General features: G+C 42.9%; 1 protein-coding gene across 1 annotated transcript; it reads left to right on the top strand.

Annotated features, from left to right (window-relative positions):
- The first annotated feature begins 4,931 nt into the window (after positions 1-4,931).
- alx1 (ALX homeobox 1) lies at positions 4,932-10,024 on the top strand. Its single transcript, XM_014125698.2, has 4 exons — positions 4,932-5,316; positions 6,039-6,340; positions 6,771-6,899; positions 8,628-10,024. Exons 1-4 carry the CDS (start codon positions 5,097-5,099, stop codon positions 8,955-8,957), a joined length of 981 nt encoding a protein of 326 aa, XP_013981173.1. The 5' UTR covers positions 4,932-5,096; the 3' UTR covers positions 8,958-10,024.
- The last annotated feature ends 10,151 nt before the right edge of the window (positions 10,025-20,175 follow it).

Here is a 20,175-nt window from a genome sequence, read left to right as displayed (position 1 = left end):
TTCAAGACCATGTAAGAGAGAATAATGTACTAGCCAAGTGTGGTAAAGGGTACACAAGTAGAATAATGGGTTTTGACATTTAAAAGTAGTTAAAGAAGGGGTGTGGTGGTGACTTTCTGAACTGTTACGAGTAAGAACACAGTTTAAAGAAATTAGAAAAATATTGGCGTTTCAGTTGTGATTGGGGTATTTTGACCAAATTATCAGGACATGTTTTTAAACGTATTTTCCCTTCGAAATTAATCAGAAACAACCATTTCACCAATGTTTCCTAAAAAAAAAAATCGGCACTGAGCAAATGTCAGGTCTGCTAAGTGAAAACTTGAAAGTTGTGAAAATTCTGTGCAACTATTGGCGGCGTTTTCTGTGAACACTGAGGCTGTACCCGCTTTAAGTTACAGTTATAACAGTGGCCAAGTAGGCTACTGTGGCTATTTGATCATTACAGAGAAACAGACAAATGATGCTACCCTCTGCCTATTGGCTACTTCGCTTATTCAAGCCTGTCTCAAAATACAACACTGCCACTTTAAGACAGAAACAAACGCTCTTTACCTGACTTGCTTTTCAAAGATGGCTAGAAATGCACACATTTTGTGCTCTTGTAGTAAGCAACCACTCCCCCATTGCTGACCAGAAATTAGCAATAAATGGGCTAATAACACTTACTAGCAAAGAATATGGACAAATATGCATAAGTGGCTACATGCAGTTCTTGCTTTGATCTTAAACAAGTGCATCTACTCATGACCACTCATGCTGTAAACACAGTCCAGTTCAAAGTGAATGGCACAGATCCATATATGACAATGTTTTATTTGCATATAGGGATACTGCAGCTCTGATTGGTTATGCTGCAGAGTATGGGAGTATGGGCTGAGTCATGCCTGTCAATGCAATAGAATCCTACTCTGGTACATTCTGCCTACAAGAAAATATCTTGCATAATTCGTTTTGCATATGGTTATGCTGCACCGGTCTGTAGAGTATGGGCTGCGTCATGCCTGTCAATGCAATAGAATCCTACTCTGGTACGTTCTGCATAGTTAGTTTTGCATACTAAGTCTTGCATAGTTCGTTTGTTTCGGTATGTTGCATAGAAAGTGGCTAATATTGTCAATTCCCACAGTGGAAGGTAAAGTTGATAGTGTTAACTAAAGGGGAAAACTAGAAAGTTCAGCAAAGTTCAAATATGTGCTTCTCTGCACAGGCTGATATTTCTTCTGTGCAGCAGTCCCTGTGGAGCTGCGCGCCTGTGCACGGGCTCAATTTAGAGGGAGCATTGCTTTCACGTGTTGACACCAGAACCCATTGACCCCCCCCAATATTCAACACAAAGTTATGCCCTTGTTGTGTTGCTTGAAAGTCTAACCTTGACTTGAGTGGTGCTACAGCACGAATGGTCAACATTCTAAATATATCTATTTTTTTATAGTTTTATTTTCTTCTATTTTTCCACATTTTTCCGTTTTTGAGAACTTCTTCCAAGAATGTATAGATTTGTATTTTGATTAGTAGTAGCTATCTCTCCTACATCTGGGATCAGCTCAGCGAGCTCATCTAATGGTTTATTATCATTTTAATTAGACCAGTGACCGTAGAGACCTGTGTACATGAACCCAGATTACATTGTACACTGAGTGACTCAGTGCCTGAGTTTCTAGGCATGCCTGTCTGCGTGAGCATGCAAAACAAAAGACAAACCAACACAATAAAAACAAACACTGAGGATGAATCAATTGCGTTAACATTTTGTAAACATTTGGAGAGAGAGGTTTCTATATAAATGGCTAATCGTATCGGCAGGCTGCAACAAAAAATTAACGTTGGTTGCTTTTTGATTTTGAGAGTCGCCTGTAATACTGTGTATCTAAGACTTTAACATGAGTGACTAAAACACTGACACTAAATTAGAGTTCACACTGTGGCTTTGGCTAGCTAGAGTCTTAAATGACTTTCCAATTGTTTATTATTATTCAGACCAAGGCTCAACAAGGCTGTTTTTGTGGTTAATTGTTGGTCTAATCAATGACTTTTTACTCGATTCGATTAGTAATTTTGACCATAATGATATTTAGATTATTTTCTGAAGGAATTAATAAATGATGGTGCATGAAAGTAGTTTTATTTTGAGCAACAGATAAACCAACATTGCAACCATAATTTATCTTGGGTCTAGTTTTTGAATTCACTTTTAAAATATATCATTAATAGGTGCGACCCTTTGTTATGGCAAGCCTGCAGCAATGACATTATGTCCACTTTCAAGAACTTGCGGCTTGTGGCAGTTCTCAGTCCACCGCCCACCTACGGACCAAACCGCCGCGAACTTTTCGCATTTTCTCCTCAGCATGAGGTCGCATGGCGAGGTCACCTTATAAGCCCAATAAGACTACCCCCTGCTACTTAAGAGCACTCATATTTATTTATATTTTTTCTCGAGTGGCACCATCCAACCCCAGGTATTATCACTGACCCGATAGCGAACCGTAGCTAAATATGGTCTGCATGGCAGGTGGTAGGCCCACGAGATGGAAGGAGGGGGAAGAGGGTTTCTGTTCTTGGCAATATAATTATTGTCATTATATGGAGAGGAACTTGTCTTCCTGTTGTTTTTTAAGCACGGTGGTCATATGTACTGTTGGGTTTCCTGCAGGCTTTTCCTCGTCAATGTATTATATGTATCTTTAATATAGCCAATATTTAATTCATTCAAAGGTTATGAGTTATTCTCTCTCTGTTATGCATAGCCTTATTTTATGACTTTGTTCAATAGTTTGCATTGAGCCCCTATCACCCCAAATCGTTAGACTAGAATATATACGGAAAATGAATCGCACAAACATGCACATTTTTACGCACTTTTTCAATACGGATAAAATGATAATCAGTAGTATTGGCTATACATTTGTCCACAAAATAGTTCCTCCCTGACATATAAATTCACTCATGTGGTTGCTATCAAAACCATACCACGAATGCAGTCTTATAACAAGTAAATAGATAAATTATCTAATTCTCTATCCATACTGACATGTAGCCTAACGTTCGTTGTCTTTGTTAGGTCTGCTAAATTGGACAAGGCATTGCATTGCTTGTTAAAGATCCGTACAAAAATATGCTGTCCACATGGTTTCGTGCGAGTTGCAGTGAGTAGGCTATTATTGCTCCAATTCGAAGTTCCATGGATTCTCACTAAATCCGATTAACATTGCTGAACATTGAGACACGACACACAGATTCCATTGACATGTAAATACCATCCCAGTAAACATATGAATTCGTTTCCCTGAAGTTTTTTTTTCTCCAAAGTGTCCTGTTGTGATATAATTCTGCACGTCATAACTGCATAACTATTAGCTCTGAAATACTGGAATCACAATTGAGGCACACGCAAACTTGAGCTATTACTAAATATGATGCATTATATTGGTCTAAATTCATTATGAGTTTTAAGCAGGTAGACCTATGAGCACCTTATCATCCTATAAGGGTCACCGTTATTATGGACGTTTTTTTTATCCCGTTTTAAAAATGTGCACATAGAGAGGCCTGTTGTGACATCTTAAACTACACTACAATTGCTTGCGCTTACAGTGTAATAAATAATGCATGCATGCTTCATGTGTTAGGCTATAGATTTAAAAATACATCTGATTGTAATATGTACAATAGGCCTATGTTTAATCAAACAATACATTTCAATAGATTAAAAAGCCTCGCATAAACATAATGTGTTTTCTGCGTAAATGCAGCAAATGTGATGAAACGTGACAATACAAATGCAAATTGAATAAACATTATTTTTGTTATTATTATTATACAGTAGGCTTAAGGAATTACCACAACACTGGGCGCATGTACAACTGTCTTTCAAAGCACACAAATAAGTAAGTCTTAATTTCTAGAATGTATCTAAAAGACCCACCAGCAATTTGCATCCGCCTGTAATTCACCATTTTGTAGAGAAAGTATAGCGTTTATCTCGTCTTTTCAGTTCGCTGCAGCAAGCGACTGGAACGAGCTGCAACAAACACTCAAACTGGACAGTTTTATCTCCATTTCTTCATTCAAAGACTCAGTCATGGACACTCTTACTGACAGTTGTGGCTGCTTTGCGTGATGTATTGTTGTCTCTACCTTCTTGCCCTTTGTGCTGTTGTCTGTAACCACTAATGTTTGTACCCATGTTTTGTGCTGTTACCATCTTGTGCTGCTGCCATGTTGTGTTGCTACCATGTTTTTGTCATGTTGTGTTGCTACTATGCTGTGTTGTCATGTGTTGCTGCCTTGCTATGTTGTTGTATTAGGTCTCTCTTTGTGTAGTGTTGTGGTGTCTCTCTTGTCATGATGTGTGTTTTTGTCCTAATATATTTATTTTATTTTTCTTATTTTTAATCCCAGCCGCCGTCCCCACAGGAGGCCTTTTGGTAGGCCGTCATTGTAAATAAGAATTTGTTCTTAACCGACTTGCCTGGTTAAATAACAAAAACATTTGACATTTAAAAGCATAGTTTTGAAGTCTAAAAAATATCATAAAAGTTGTTACACAATATAAATTAATATTTTCCTAAATATATTGCCATGATAATAAAGTTATTCAGTTTATTAGCAATAATTTCAACCAATAACTGGAATGACCATCAAGTGAGTGTCTAAGACCAACGTCCGTTTCCATGCGCTCTAACAAATTGTATGTGCAGTCTCAACTTGCAGTAGGCTAGATAAATCATTACCCCACTTTATTTGGGGTGGCTAAACATGTTGTAAATTTAAATCAATTTGATTGTTTCCTTTTAGCCCAATTCTAGGGTCTAGAATCACTTAAAGTGTGTTTGGTTTGGACTGTGCGCGTGGGAGGAGTTCCTACTGCTCCATATTCAAAAGTGGGGAGGGAGGCTTCTTCAAGGAACCCCCTCTCCTCCCGTTATAAAGAGACCAAAGTGCCTTCAAGACAAGACATATTAACGGCTTTGGCGAATTATTTTGTTATCGGGGTAGCCGATATAGCTCTTCAATTTTGTTGAACGTCGACAGAACTTATTTATGGTCAGTTGACAAGGTTCTGTGAGCGACGAGATCTGGGGAAGGAGATCATGGAATACATGAACGATAAATTCGCATTGAAAAGTCAAGCGATTAAGGGCAGCGACTACTACATGGGCTCTGGCGGCGCGCTGGACCAAGTTATGGAGAGTTTGGACAGTGTGCAGTACTACAGCAAGACCTCGCCCAAGTGTGTGCAGGCCTTCGGGATACAGAGCAGCGAGCACCACTCGCGAATGGAGCGCTCCTCGCCTTGCGGAGACCAACACGGTTAGTTACTGGAACCTTTTCCACTCACGATGCATATAACGCTACCAAATATATTTTTTAACTGCCGCTGAAATTGGTAGGCTATGAGATGTGTTACGATGCATTAGGCCTATAACAAAATGTACATTCAATATAGTCTATACTTGCAGGTAAAGTGTTACCCACGTTTTTTGTTCTCAAAATTGTGCCTGATATGAACATGGTAGGCTACTTGTGCGACATTTCCTCACATCTCCACATTTATGTGCCATATCTCAAACAAGTTTTTTTTGTGTTATGTAATTCTTATTGCTCTAAATCCATAAACTATTGAAATGCGGCAATTTAGTTATTTTTTTATATTGCCAAGCTAGTAACACATTGATAGAGCAATGGGTAGATGTGATCATATTACAAATCTGTCTGTTTAATATGAGGAATGGAAGTATGTTTATAGGCTCACATTATTAAGTTGTGGTTTTGAAAATATTATTTGACATCACCAAAACTGAAATATAGTCGTACTGCAAAATATTTCACATTCACCGCATATAGGTTACATAACAAACATGCCTACATGCAACTTCTCTTAAATGTAAATATATTCGTCAATGGCCTATTATTCATAGCCTCACTCACCTGTCATAGATTACTTAATATGGCATATGCCTATATTTTTGCAACATCTGCGTTATTCATTGATTTTTAATACAAATAATACCATTTATTTTTCTTTCATATAGCGAATTATGGTGTGCAGAAAACGGAAGATACCTTGCACGCGGACCTTGGAAGGTCGATCGACAACTGTTGCAATCTGAGGGCCTCGCCGGCAACGGCGTGTCAGGAGAAAACGGATTTGGACGAAATGGGTGACAAGTGTGACAGTAACGTATCGAGCAGTAAGAAGAGGCGACACAGGACGACATTCACTAGCACACAGCTGGAGGAGTTGGAGAAGGTGTTTCAGAAAACTCATTACCCAGATGTTTATGTGAGAGAACAGCTGGCGATGAGGACGGAACTAACCGAGGCCAGAGTACAGGTAATGTAGACCTACTTTCACGGTCCTTCAGTTGTTCTATTGCCACGTTGTTTAGGAACAGAATCGGGAACATCACATGTAGCCTACTATTGACAGAGATCACTTTGGTCTTATTTTAGGTCTATTAAAACAATCTATGTATTTAGAATGTACAACATAAGTAGGCCCAAGGTTATTTAATGTAGTGCTATGTTGGCCATTTAGGCTTTTTAACCATATTTTTAGAGCATATTTTCAGATTTACTACTGTCAATTAAGAATTGATCCTCGATTTCTTTATTGGCTCTATATTTATGCGACGGCTTGGTGTACTCGAAATGTAATCTAATAGAGCAATATGTTAAGACAACGCTGAAAAAGAAGGGTACATGTTCACCAATTTCTTTATTGACAAAGTCTGATTATTTTGTATCTCTCGTTCCCGTTTTAGGTGTGGTTTCAAAACAGAAGAGCCAAGTGGAGAAAAAGAGAACGTTATGGACAGATTCAACAGGCAAAAAGTCACTTTGCAGCCACATACGACATATCAGTGTTGCCAAGAACAGACAGTTACTCACAGGCAAGTTTGCTCTTTCACCAGAACAACAATTTATTTGCCACTATTGAATCGTTTTTTTTCTTCTCCATCTTCTGTAAAATCATATAATCTGAAATGAAACATGTGGTTTTGGTAGGCTATACTAAGTCCTAATTATTGTTAATAATGACCTAATATAATTTGTGGAGCATATCGTGCGTCAAAATGGAATAGGTTAGACTATAAAGAAGATGAGAGTGCTGTTGACCGCCACAAACCCTTGATAAATTGACCATCTGTGACGGCGGGTTTGATTTATCATGCACCATATTTCAGATAAGATTTCCAAAGTTGATTAGAAAGTATCTCGGCAAACCACTGGAATTAATGATTCCGTCTCAGATTTCACTGGAAATATTTACTTTTCTCTAGACTGTGTAGGCTATTCTTTTAAAGCCAACATTAAACGTTAAAGCCATAACGGGCTGCCAGAACGCATTACTCCAAAATAAAATGTAGAAAGCGTTCATACCCGTAAATGATGATACATGTTTAACTTTGTCTGACCCATCGAAATACTTAGGTGGGGTGTGGTCACGCCGTCGGTGTAGAACGTGTTAGTCGCGTTTGAAGTAAATAGACTACTCTTACAGACTAACATCGTTGAAGAGGATTAGCTTTGAAGATGTAAAGCGGCACAGCCAGGCTCTCAATGTCCTGTCCTAAATCCATGCCTGAATGTGTTCCCTCTCATATGTTCATCATATAAACACTAGAATAAACCCATCGCCTTTAATATAGTTTATCCAGATATATTACTTACTATAGAGGGCACTGACGCCAAGTTGTGGATCTTACTGTTTGATTTACGACCATGACTAAATCCATTTGAAAGTTGATGATTTCTTCCTTGTACATACTGTAGGGGGAACATGAATTACATTTTTTTGTGGGTTGGACATGGGCATTTCTATGAAAGAGCATGATCTGGATTCGTTTTAAAATGTGAAGTTTGTGTAAAATTGTTGCTATATTTATAGATGGTTGAGGTCATATCTGATATGCTCTCTGATGTCATATGTTTAGGGAAATCATTTGGTTTAGGGAAATCATTTGGTTTAGGGAAATCATTTGGTTTAGGGAAATTATTTGGTTTGAAACCAGTTGAAAATATAAACGCTAACAAACCGTCATTACTTATAACCACCAAACCAGACCACAATCTTCACCAGCACCACAATTCATTGTCTTTCTAGTATTTGCTAAATTTGTCTGTAAACCAACCTTTGGCCATAGCCTTCTGTAGTTCCAGCCCAGTGGTTCACTCTTAAAAAAAAGGGTTCCAAAAGGGTTCTTTGGCTGTCCCCATAGGAGAACCCTTTATGGTTCCTGGGCGAACACTTTTTGGTTGCAGGTAGAACCCTTTTGGGTTCTAGATAGCACCTTTTTTGTCTAAGCGTTTTGTCTAAGGGTTCAGATCTTACAGATACGATTTTTCCTGCTTAATCAGGAATACAATTTGTGACATCTGGACTGGAAGCCTTCTCCCCCCTGATATTCTATCACATCCCTGAAATCTGAAATGTAAGAAAATACCCTCAATATACTGTAGAATAGAATAACTTCAACATGGACATTTCCCTACGGCCTCACAGTGGCAAAATACTAAACATCAGTAGCACTTCATAATCAAAGCCAAGACCAATCAACTTCTCTGATAGAATAATAAATAACCAGATAAGTAATGATCTGTTTTATTTTCCTCCGCAGATCCCCAACAACCTGTGGCCCAGCCCTGCTCCCAGTGGCTCTGTGGTCTCCTCCTGCATGCTCCCCCGTGGATCTCCCCCATGTGTCAACTCGTATTCCCACTCCCCCCGCTCCGCAGCCGACCACGGGTATGTGGGCTTCCCCAACCAGCAGAACCAGTTTGGACACGTCTCCCTCAACAACTTCTTCACGGCTGACTCCCTCCTCACGCCCTCACCCAACGGACACCCGTTCGAGACCAAGCCCGAGTTTGAGAGACGCTCGTCCAGCATTGCCGTGCTGCGGATGAAGGCTAAAGAACATGCGGCCAACATATCCTGGGCCATGTGATTGTGAATGTCTCTTCTGCATGTCCAGCCAGCTGACTGACTCACAGCCTCTCTAACTTTAGCATTACTACTGCGCACGTTTATAACCCCCAATGTTGACTGACAGAAATCTGACTGTGACACTGATTGATTGAAGAGGACCTACAAAAGTCATAATAATGTAGGCCTAAATGCTGATAACTGACTGGTTGTCTCCGAGACTGGAGAGACATGAAGCCTCTCCATGGAGTCAACAAACTGTGAACCTGTTGGTCAAAAGAGTAAAATGTCAGAGGAGATGAACTGCTTCAATGTTTAAAGGTCTGCTCATCGAGGTTGAGCAGTGCATTTCAGTTCATAACACACAGATGAAACTTACTTTCAGGTTAACACCCGATGTTAAACAATGCATTGTTGAAAATGTACCCCTCTGTGACTTGAAAACTCTGAGCCGGTTTGAGCACTCCATTAAGAGTGGCGCAGGGGTCTAAGGCACTGCATCTCAGTGCTAGAGGCGTGACTACAGACCCTGGTTTGATTCCAGGCTGTATCACAACCGGCCGTGATTGGGAGTCCCATAGGGCGGCGCACAATTGGCCCAGCGTCGTCTGGGTTAGGGTTTGGCTGGTGTAGGCCGTCATTGTAAATAAGAATTTGTTCTTAACTGACTTGCCTAGTTAAGTAAAGGTTAAATAAAATAAATAAATAAAAAGCATGCTTTGTGTGTCCAGGAAATAATCCATCTAAAGATCAACTATAGTACGTCCTATAAGTTGAGGACAGTGTGAATATTGTAATTCCCTGTGCTTTGTAATTCCATTGCCCTACAGTCACTAAAACGATGCACGCACATCTTAGAGGTAGAAGGCCGTGTTGTTATGATTCTGGATGGCTATCTCGTTTCAGCTCGCTGTCTTGTTATTGATATCATGTCTTGTTCTGAGGTGTTTTGACTCATGCCACATCTATGCTAATATGGCAAAAATTCACTAGCTAGCTAACCAACAACTGTAACAATGTATCTGAGAGACAACTGCTCATTGTGCAAATGTATTTATGTTTTTAATAAACATTTGGGGACTACATATATATGTTGTCAACAATCTTGTCTGTTTTGCCCCATGGGTTGTGCACATATTGGTTTTGTCACTAAACAACCCAACATTCTATTGACGTACTGACGTACTAACATGTCTGCAGCGTGCCTTGCAGTGAAGTTATGTAACCTCATTAGCTGTGTCTGTGTTGTGCTACAAGGCCCCAGCACAGGAAGCAGTTTGACATTTTGTCATTATCATTTCTATTAAAATTATCAAATGAAAAGATAATAAAAACCTAAATTGTGATAGATTATGTTTTATTGTATTCATACAGTTTATGAGTCACTCATTGTAGACAAGGGATAATCTGCTTTACAGGGATGTAACCGTAGCATTACACTACAGTAATATACTGTAATTTAACTATTGATGTACCTAGTATAATATGTATAATCTACATGGAAATTAGAATTAGTATTAAAAAAACATCAGGCACTGCATCTCTTCAGATACAGTATAAATCGTTGATATTATTATCCGACTTAATCCCCCTCTCCCACGTATTACTATTATCCCACCACATGGAAACAGGAGCATGTTCTCTGTCTCTCTCCTCTGCTGAGGGCTGACATCAGCCCTTTGTGTTTCTCTCTCTCTCTGAGATCACTGTCTTTTCTGTAGCGGATAGCATCTCATTGTGCAAAACCTGTCCATATGAACGGTATGCTTGATTTAAGTGTAACTTGTGTCAGATGCTTTTGTTTTCCTAGGGACACTACTTCACTTCCTGGTTATTGCCAATAAAAAGTATGCATCTGAGTATTTTATCTAGGAAATACAGTACACGTGTCAAAACAAGGGTCCTTTGATGAGAAGCTTAATTCTTGGGTCAATTTCAACGCATATCATAATGGGAATGATGTAATTTTCTTGGCTTCGGATTATCTCTACTTTTAATTAAACTCTGACTCTTATCTTACAAAAATCCATCTATGCATCTAGCATGTTCAGTAGACATCTAATAGAACATATATCGCATTAGACAAGCTCAAGGCAAGAAGCTTTCTCAGTAATGGACCACCATCCACTACCCCTTACAGACAGTGTGTGTGTGTGCACACATGTGCATGTGTGAAGGAATGTGTTTTACTGTATCTGAATGGCCATCAGTTACTCCCCCAGGAACTTCTTCCATTTATCCCCCCTACAGTATGTCCCAATTCCTCTGATTCCTGCGCTTTATCCCCCCCCCCCCCACAGTATTTGTGATCACAGAAACAGGCCGTCCAGGCTAAAGACAGATGTGTGGGAAGAGGGTGGAGGAGTCATCCCTGCTTCATCCCAGGGCAGGCTCCCTGCTCCTACAGACTAGATCCATCACCAGCTCCAATGGGTTTGACCTCGCTAGGTTAACCTAAACCATTAATAAGACTCTCTCCCTCCCTATCGTCGCTGCGCTGGGGAGGATAGGACCAAGTGGGGAGGTGAGGGAGGAGATGACTGAGGGGGGAAGTGAGGGAGGAGAGGACTGAGGGGGGAAGTGAGGGAGGAGAGGACTACGGGGGAGATCTGAGAGGGGAGGAGGGGGGAAGTGAGGGAGGAGAGGTCTGAGGGGGGAGGTGAGGGAGGAGAGGACTGAGGGGGGAGGTGGGGGAGCACTGAGAAGGGAGGTGGGGGAGGAGAGGACTGAGAAGGGATGTGTGAGAGGAGTGGACTGAGGGGGAGGTGGGAGAGGAGAGGACTGAGAAGGGATGTGGGAGAGGAGAGGACTGAGAAGGGATGTGGGAGAGGAGAGGACTGAGGGGGAGGTGGGAGAGGAGAGGACTGAGAAGGGATGTGGGAGAGGAGTGGACTGAGGGGAGAGGTGGGAGAGGAGAGGACTGAGAAGGGATGTGGGAGAGGAGAGGACTGAGAAGGGATGTGGGAGAGGAGAGGACTGAGAAGGGATGTGGGAGAGGAGAGGACTGAGGGGGAGGTGGGAGAGGAGAGGACTGAGAAGGGATGTGGGAGAGGAGAGGACTGAGAAGGGATGTGGGAGAGGAGAGGACTGAGGGGGGAGGTGGGAGAGGAGAGGACTGAGAAGGGATGTGGGAGAGGAGTGGACTGAGGGGAGAGGTGGGAGAGGAGAGGACTGAGAAGGGATGTGGGAGAGGAGAGGACTGAGGGGGGAGGTGGGAGAGGAGAGGACTGAGAAGGGATGTGGGAGAGGAGTGGACTGAGGGGGGAGGTGTGGGAGGAGAGGACTGAGAAGGGATGTGGGAGAGGAGTGGACTGAGGGGGGAGGTGGGGGAGGAGTGGACTGAGGGGGAGGTGGGAGAGGAGTGGACTGAGGGGGGAGGTGGGGGAGGAGTGGACTGAGGGGGGAGGTGGGAGAGGATTGGACTGAGGGGGATGTGGGAGAGGAGTGGACTGAGGGGGAAAGTGGGGGGGGGCGACTGATGGAGCTTTGGCTGAGCTGTGGAAAGGAAGACATACAGCTACATCAAATAGAGTTTGAACAGAAGGTATCTGAAGTGTGTAGCTTCCTATAGCTGCACCATTTATGCTTTTGTGGATGAAGTGTTTTCAAGAGGGCATTTTCACCTGATTGATAAAATAGTCAGGTCAATTACGGAGCGTGTACCTCTCTCTCACTCCAAACTACAGATCACCTCCCTCTAGTGGTTGATATGTATTGAACAAAAATATAAACACAACAATTTCAAAGATTTTACTGAGTTACAGTTCATATAAGGATATCAGTCAATTGAAATAAATTAATTAGGCCATAATCTATGGATTTCACATGACTGAGAATACAGATATGCATCTGTTGGTCACAGATACCTTAAGAAAAAGGTAGATGCATGGATCAGAAAACCAGTCAGTATCTGGTGTGACCACCATTTTCCTCATGCAGCGCACCACATCTTCGCTTAGAGTTGATCAGACTGTTGATTGTGGCCTGTGGAATGTTGTCCCACTCCTCTTCAATGGCTGTGTGAAGTTTCTGGATATTGGCGGGAACTGGAACACACTGTTGTACACATTGACCCAGAGCATCCCAAACATGCTCACATGTCTGGTGAGTATGCAGGCCATGGAAGAACTGGCACATTTTCAGCTTTCAGTTATTGTGTACAGAAGATCCTTGTGACATGGGACTGTGCATTATCATGCTGAAACATGAGGTGATGGCGGCAGATAAATGGCACGACAATGGGCCTCAGGATCTTGTCATGGTATCTCTGTGCATTAAAATTGCCCTCAAGGAGCACCCAGATGCTGCACTTGATGAATTTAGAAAATTGCTTCTTCCAATTATTGATAAACATGCACCTGTTAAGAAACGGACTGTTAGAACTGTTAAGGCTCCATGGATTAATGAGGAATTGAAAAACTGTATGGTTGAAAGAGATGGGCAAAATTAGTGGCTAATAAGTCTGGCTGCACAGCTGACTGGCTGACTTACTGCAAATTGAGAAATTATGTGACTAAGCTTGACAAAAAGAAGAAGAAACTGTATTATGAAGCCAAGATCAATGATATAAACTTTGGAGTAGAAAGACAAATATACTGCTCAAAAAAATAAAGGGAACACTTAAACAACACATCCTAGATCTGAATGAAAGAAATAATCTTATTAAATACTTTTTTCTTTACATAGTTGAATGTGCTGACAACAAAATCACACAAAAATAATCAATGGAAATCCAATTTATCAACCCATGGAGGTCTGGATTTGGAGTCACACTCAAAATTAAAGTGGAAAACCACACTACAGGCTGATCCAACTTTGATGTAATGTCCTTAAAACAAGTCAAAATGAGGCTCAGTAGTGTGTGTGGCCTCCACGTGCCTGTATGACCTCCCTACAACGCCTGGGCATGCTCCTGATGAGGTGGCGGATGGTCTCCTGAGGGATCTCCTCCCAGACCTGGACTAAAGCATCCGCCAACTCCTGGACAGTCTGTGGTGCAACGTGGCGTTGGTGGATGGAGCGAGACATGATGTCCCAGATGTGCTCAATTGGATTCAGGTCTGGGGAACGGGCGGGCCAGTCCATAGCATCAATTCCTTCCTCTTGCAGGAACTGCTGACACACTCCAGCCACATGATGTCTAGCATTGTCTTGCATTAGGAGGAACCCAGGGCCAACCGCACCAGCATATGGTCTTACAAGGGGTCTAAGGATCTCATCTCGGTACCTAATGGCAGTCAGGCTACCTCTGGCGAGCATATGGAGGGCTGTGCGGCCCCCCAAAGAAATGCCACCCCACACCATGACTGACCCACCGCCAAACCGGTCATGCTGGAGGATGTTGCAGGCAGCAGAACGTTCTCCACGGCGTCTCTAGACTCTGTCACGTCTGTCACATGTGCTCAGTGTGAACCTGCTTTCATCTGTGAAGAGCAAAGGGCGCCAGTGGCAAATTTACCAATCTTGGTGTTCTCTGGCAAATGCCAAACGTCCTGCACGGTGTTGGGCTGTAAGCACAACCCCCACCTGTGGACGTCGGGCCCTCATATCACCCTCATGGAGTCTGTTTCTGACCATTTGAGCAGACACATGCACATTTGTAGCCTGCTGGAGGTCATTTTGCAGGGCTCTGGCAGTGCTTCTCCTGCTCCTCCTTGCACAAAGGCGGAGGTAGCGGTCCTGCTGCTGGGTTGTTGCCCTCCTACGGCCTCCTCCACGTCTCCTGATGTACTGGCCTGTCTCCTGGTAGCGCCTCCATGCTCTGGACACTACGCTGACAGACACAGCAAACCTTCTTGCCACAGCTCGCATTGATGTGCCATCCTGGATGAGCTGCACTACCTTAGCCACTTGTGTGGGTTGTAGACTCCGTCTCATGCTACCACTAGAGTGAAAGCACCGCCAGCATTCAAAAGTGACCAAAACATCAGCCAGGAAGCATAGGAACTGAGAAGTGGTCTGTGGTCCCCACCTGCAGAACCACTCCTTTATTGGGGGTGTCTTGCTAATTGCCTATAATTTCCACCTGTTGTCTATTCCATTTGCACAACAGCATGTGCAATTTATTGTCAATCAGTGTTGCTTCCTAAGTGGACAGTTTGATTTCACAGAAGTGTGATTGACTTGGAGTTACATTGTGTTGTTTAAGTGTTCCCTTTATTTTTTGGAGCAGTGTATATCAAATTAGACGAATCAGATGGCTTATTCATTACAAAACCATTTGATGTTGCAGAATATTTTAATGATTACTTCATGGGCAAAGTGGGCAAACTTAGGCAGGAAATGCAACAATGAACAGTGAGCCATCATACTCATGCATAAAAAAACAAACAATGAAAGAAATTCTCTGTAAACAAATGAACAACAGACTTCCAGCATGATTCTAGATAAGGGCACTCAACACTGATGATTGGTTGAAAGAAATTGAAAAGAAGAAGATTGTGGGAGCTGTACTGTCAGATTTCAGTGCAGCCTTTGATGTTATTGACCGTAACCTGTTGTTGAGAAAACGTACGTATGTGTCATGGCTTTTCAACCTCTGCTATATTGTGGATTCGCAGCTCTCTAGGCCCTCTACTCTTTTCTATTTTTACCAATAACCTGCCACGGCATTAAACAAAGCATGTGTGTCCATGTATGCTTATGATTAAACCATATACGCATCAGCAACCACAGCTAAGGAAGTCACTGAACCCCTTAACAAAGAGTTGCTGTCTGTTTTGGAATGGGTGGCCAGTATTAAACTGGTCCTGAACATCTCTAAAACTAAGAGCATTGTATTTGGTACAAATCTTTCCCTAAGTTCTAGACCTCAGCTGGATCTGGTAATGAACGGTGTGGCTGTTGAACAAGTTGAGCAGACTAAATTACTTGGTGTTACCTTAGATTGTAAACTGTCATGGTCAAAACATATAGATTCAATGGTTGTGAAGATGGGGAGAGGTCTGTCCATAATAAAGAGATGCTCAGATTTTTTGACACCACACTGCACAAAGCTAGTTTTATCTTTACTTGATTATTGTCCAGTTATATGGTACAGTTCTGGAAAGAAATACCTAGTTAAGCTGCAGCTGGCCCAGAACAGAGCGGCACGTCTTGCTCTTCATTGTAATTACATTTTACATTTTAGCAGACGCTCTTATCCAGAGCGACTTACAGTAGTGAATGCATACATTTCTTTTTTTTTTGTACTGGCCCCCTGTGGGAATCGAACCCAGAACCCTGGCATTGCACACACCATGCTCTACCAACTGAGCCACAGGGAAGGCAGGCTAACATTAATATGATGCATGCCAGTCTCTCTTGGCTAAGAGTAGAGGAAAGACTGACTGTGCCACTTCTTGTTTTTGTATGAAACATTGATGTGTTGAAAATTCCAAATTGTTTGCATAGTCAACTTACACACAGCACTGACACACACACACACTTATCCCACCAGATATGTCACCAGGGGTCTTTTCACAGTCCCCAGGTCCAGAACCAATTCAAGGAAACGTACAGTATTATACAGAGCCATGAGTGCATGGAACTCCTTTCCATCTTATATATACGCAAGTGAACATCATACCTGGTTTCAAAAAACAAATAAAGCAACACCTCACGGCACAACGCCTCTCCCCATGTGACCTAATTGTTGTGTTTATATACTGACATGCATGTGGAACTGATGCACACACACACTACATGTTCATGTTTTTAAATGCATGTAATTGTAAAGTCTTTTGTCTGTAATGTCTTTTTCGCTATGTGTCGGACTCCAGTAAGACTAGCTGTTGCCATTGGCGTCGGCTAATGGGGACTAGGCAGACTAGACTAGCTGTCGGCTGATGGGGACTAGGCAGACTAGACTAGCCGTTGGCTAATGGGGACTAGGCAGACTAGACTAGCCGTCGGCTGATGGGGACTAGGCAGACTAGACTAGCCGTCGGCTGATGGGGACTAGGCAGACTAGACTAGCCTTTGGCTAATGGGGACTAGGCAGACTAGACTAGCTGTCGGCTGATGGGGACTAGGCAGACTAGACTAGCTGTCGGCTGATGGGGACTAGGCAGACTAGACTAGCCGTCAGCTAATGGGGACTAGGCAGACTAGACTAGCCGTCTGCTAATGGAGACTAGGCAGACTAGACTAGCCGTCTGCTAATGGGGACTAGGCAGACTAGACTAGCCGTCGGCTGATGGGGACTAGGCAGACTAGACTAGCCGTCGGCTGATGGGGACTAGGCAGACTAGACTAGCCGTCGGCTGATGGGGACTAGGCAGACTAGACTAGCCGTCGGCTGATGGGGACTAGGCAGACTAGACTAGCCTTTGGCTAATGGGGACTAGGCAGACTAGACTAGCCGTCGGCTAATGGGGATCCTAATAAATCTACTCTGGTGCTACATCCTGGGCCAGGTACAATTGTCAGAAATTCTAGACTACTTTTCCTAGTGACCCAGATTTAAAGCTCACTTTCCTATGCTAAACCTCTAGCAACAGTCTGTTGGAATAAAAACAATAACATGCCAATGCTGATCGAAATTCCTGTTCATGTCATCATGTGTCATAACACAACAGTCAACGTCCCATGACTTCAGCGAGAGGATGCTTTTCTTTCGAATGGCTCAGAAGTCAACCAGTCAGCCGGTGTCAGTGGCCAAAAGCCTTTCAGCAGGTCCCCTATTGTCAGTGCAGGGAGAGAGTGTTGACCAGCGAAAGTGGGCCGAAGCCTGCTGAAATTAGGCCATCAGCACACTGCAGAGGGATGCCTGTTAAATCTAATTATGGAAGGATAGGACTCTTACTGCGGCCTGTCTGTCTGTAAGAAGAGAGGAGCAGCCATTTTCCTCTCATAGGAAAGAAAAGGTGTCCGATTACTGTCTGCAAGGCATCATATTGGATGATAGTTTTTGTGAGTGTGGGGGGGCAGGATGTGTGTGTGTGTGTGTGTATGTGTGTTTGGGTCTGTGTGTGTGTGTGTGTGTGTGTGTGTGTGTGTGTGTGTGTGTAACCAGGGCTATTACGCTGCGACCAATGGAAGATCCGGACCCACATCCCCTTCCATTGACATCACCTCTCTGGTGTGCACAGGGGGGGGTGACATCACACACACCCGAGGGTCCTGAGGGCCGTCTGTTGTTTGTGGATTCTGTACTTTAGCGTCATGCCTTGAGAGAAATGCTGACTGGAAAACTAGCTTTTACATGAGATTATCACACTAGCCGTTCTTTCTTTGCAGACACCCTCTGTTTCATTCAGATGACTGATAATCAACGCTTAACACTCCTACCACTGTAACTCCAAACATTTGCCTTTGGCCTACAATAACATTACTAACACCCATTCACACTGACTTCTCGCTAAACATCACACACACACACACATACAAACGTGTGGGCACACACACACCTCCCTTCCACACACTCCTTAAGTGTGTGTTTTCTCTTCATCAGGCCTACACTCCGCTGACAGACGTTTCAGCCGGGTCCCATCGTTCATGCTAACTCCCAGCCTGCACTGGGGTCCCTGGTGTTTTCAAACTCCTGTGGTGTCAGAGGCCAGCTATCCCCCGTCTGCTGCTGACAGTTATGGATGTTCGGTAGGAGAGCCATAGAGCCTTGTGTGTGTGTGTGTGTGTGTGTGTGTGTGTGTGTGTGTGTGTGTGTGTGTGTGTGTGTGTGTGTGTGTGTGTGTGTGTGTGTGTGTGTGTGTGTGTGTGTAATATCCCAGCTTTATCATTTATGGGCCAGTTCATTGAAGTGTCTCTCCAGTGAAGAGTGACTTATGAAGTGTGCCGTTACTTTTTTATTAGCTTCAAAGCATCAGGCAAGTGAACAAAACTGCGTATTGTCATATTTCTAAAGCCTAATCGTTGAAAAGTTCCCACTGAATAGGGTATTTTTATGAGTTACTGTAAAACACAAAGTTATTTTTAAGCAAAAACCTGATTGTAGGAAATCAGTATCAAAGGCTTTATTTGAAAGGTTGTGCCAGTTTATGAAACTTTAATTGCAAACAATCCACATAGTTCTAAAGAAATTGTTAATATGTAATGTTTTGGTCAAACTCATGTATGTTTAAAATTCAGTGCTGCTAGAGTTGCTGTCAGTTGAGAGTTGCAAATGTTCTCACAGTATCAGAGGGAAAACACTGAATTAAAATGATGGTCTCAGGTTTCCATTATAGTTAAGTGTGTTTGCATGCGTAGACACACACTTATAGTACAGCTACGTAGCCACACATGCAAACACACAGTCCATCCAATGTTCATGAAGATCATCACGTGCTGAATTAGACCCCTAGAGACAAGAGACAGACACACAGACACACAGACACAACGAACAGAGAGACCTATACCTGACATGTAAAGCTATAATTAGAAAAACATGTTGAGTCATTTGTCAATGGACGTGCATTGGTAAAAAGCAATTCCCTCATGAATAGTCAGATGAGACATATCCCTGGTGAGATTAGCAATGTTGCAGATGCTGAAATAAACTCCCAATGAGAACACTCGCCACACGCAACTGTGACGTCTTTGCATGAGAAATTAACTTCGGAAGATGGGCAGCGGTTACCGACGTGTAAGTAACTGTTCTTAATGGGGAAGTAAGTTCCTGCTGTTCAAACCCTGTTACTTTCAAGACACTGCATCTCTCTCTCTCTCTCTCTCTCTCTCTCTCTCTCTCTCTCATTATTTTGTTTTAAGCCTTCCCCAAGCCAAAACGTTGGATTTGTTTGTTTTTCGCAACTGTGACATCTTTGCATGGGCAATTGACTCCGGAAGCTAGGCTTCTCAAGATGGACAGTGGTTACCAATGTGTAATTGTTTCTCAATGCTCCAATAGAAAGCAATCAGGGACTATCACTGTTCAAAGTGTCATTATTCCCTGGAGGAAAGGGAGCAAGAGGAGGAGATAATCAGCTGTTGATTGACAGGGGTCCACGTCTCGCCTCTCCTCTCGGGTTGATGCACGTTAGTTTAAGGGATTTTAGAGAAGAAGTGGAGGCTATTAGCCATCTCAACCCGGAGTGTAGTGACTGAAAATTGGAGCTCTGTTGGGCTCTGTGGCTATCCTTGTTCCTCTTCCACTGTAGCTCACTAATTATGTTGGGGGGGGAGGGAGGGGGGGAGCAAGGTTTAATGCCCCCTTCTGATTGGGTCTGGTGAGGGAGCCAAGGGGACAGTCTTAGTATGTCTCCCCAGCCCTTTTCATCACCCCTGGAGGGAAACCCTGTGGAGTGTGCTGAGTGGTGGGC

The sequence above is a fragment of the Salmo salar genome, chromosome ssa10, assembly GCF_905237065.1.
Source record: "Salmo salar chromosome ssa10, Ssal_v3.1, whole genome shotgun sequence".
NCBI classification, from domain to species: Eukaryota; Metazoa; Chordata; class Actinopteri; order Salmoniformes; family Salmonidae; genus Salmo; species Salmo salar.
Note: the sequence above shows the minus strand (reverse complement) of the source record. Positions and strands in the feature narration are given on the sequence as shown.

What these genes read in the sequence shown, in the direction of transcription:
- alx1 (XM_014125698.2), top strand. Translation starts at nt 5,097, where the DNA reads ATGGAATACATGAACGATAAATTCGCATTGAAAAGTCAAGCGATTAAG. An exon ending in TAACCGAGGCCAGAGTACAG is followed by an intron (nt 6,341 to 6,770) that starts GTAATGTAGACC and finishes TTCCCGTTTTAG; the next exon opens with GTGTGGTTTCAAAACAGAAG. An exon ending in GAACAGACAGTTACTCACAG is followed by an intron (nt 6,900 to 8,627) that starts GCAAGTTTGCTC and finishes TTTCCTCCGCAG; the next exon opens with ATCCCCAACAACCTGTGGCC.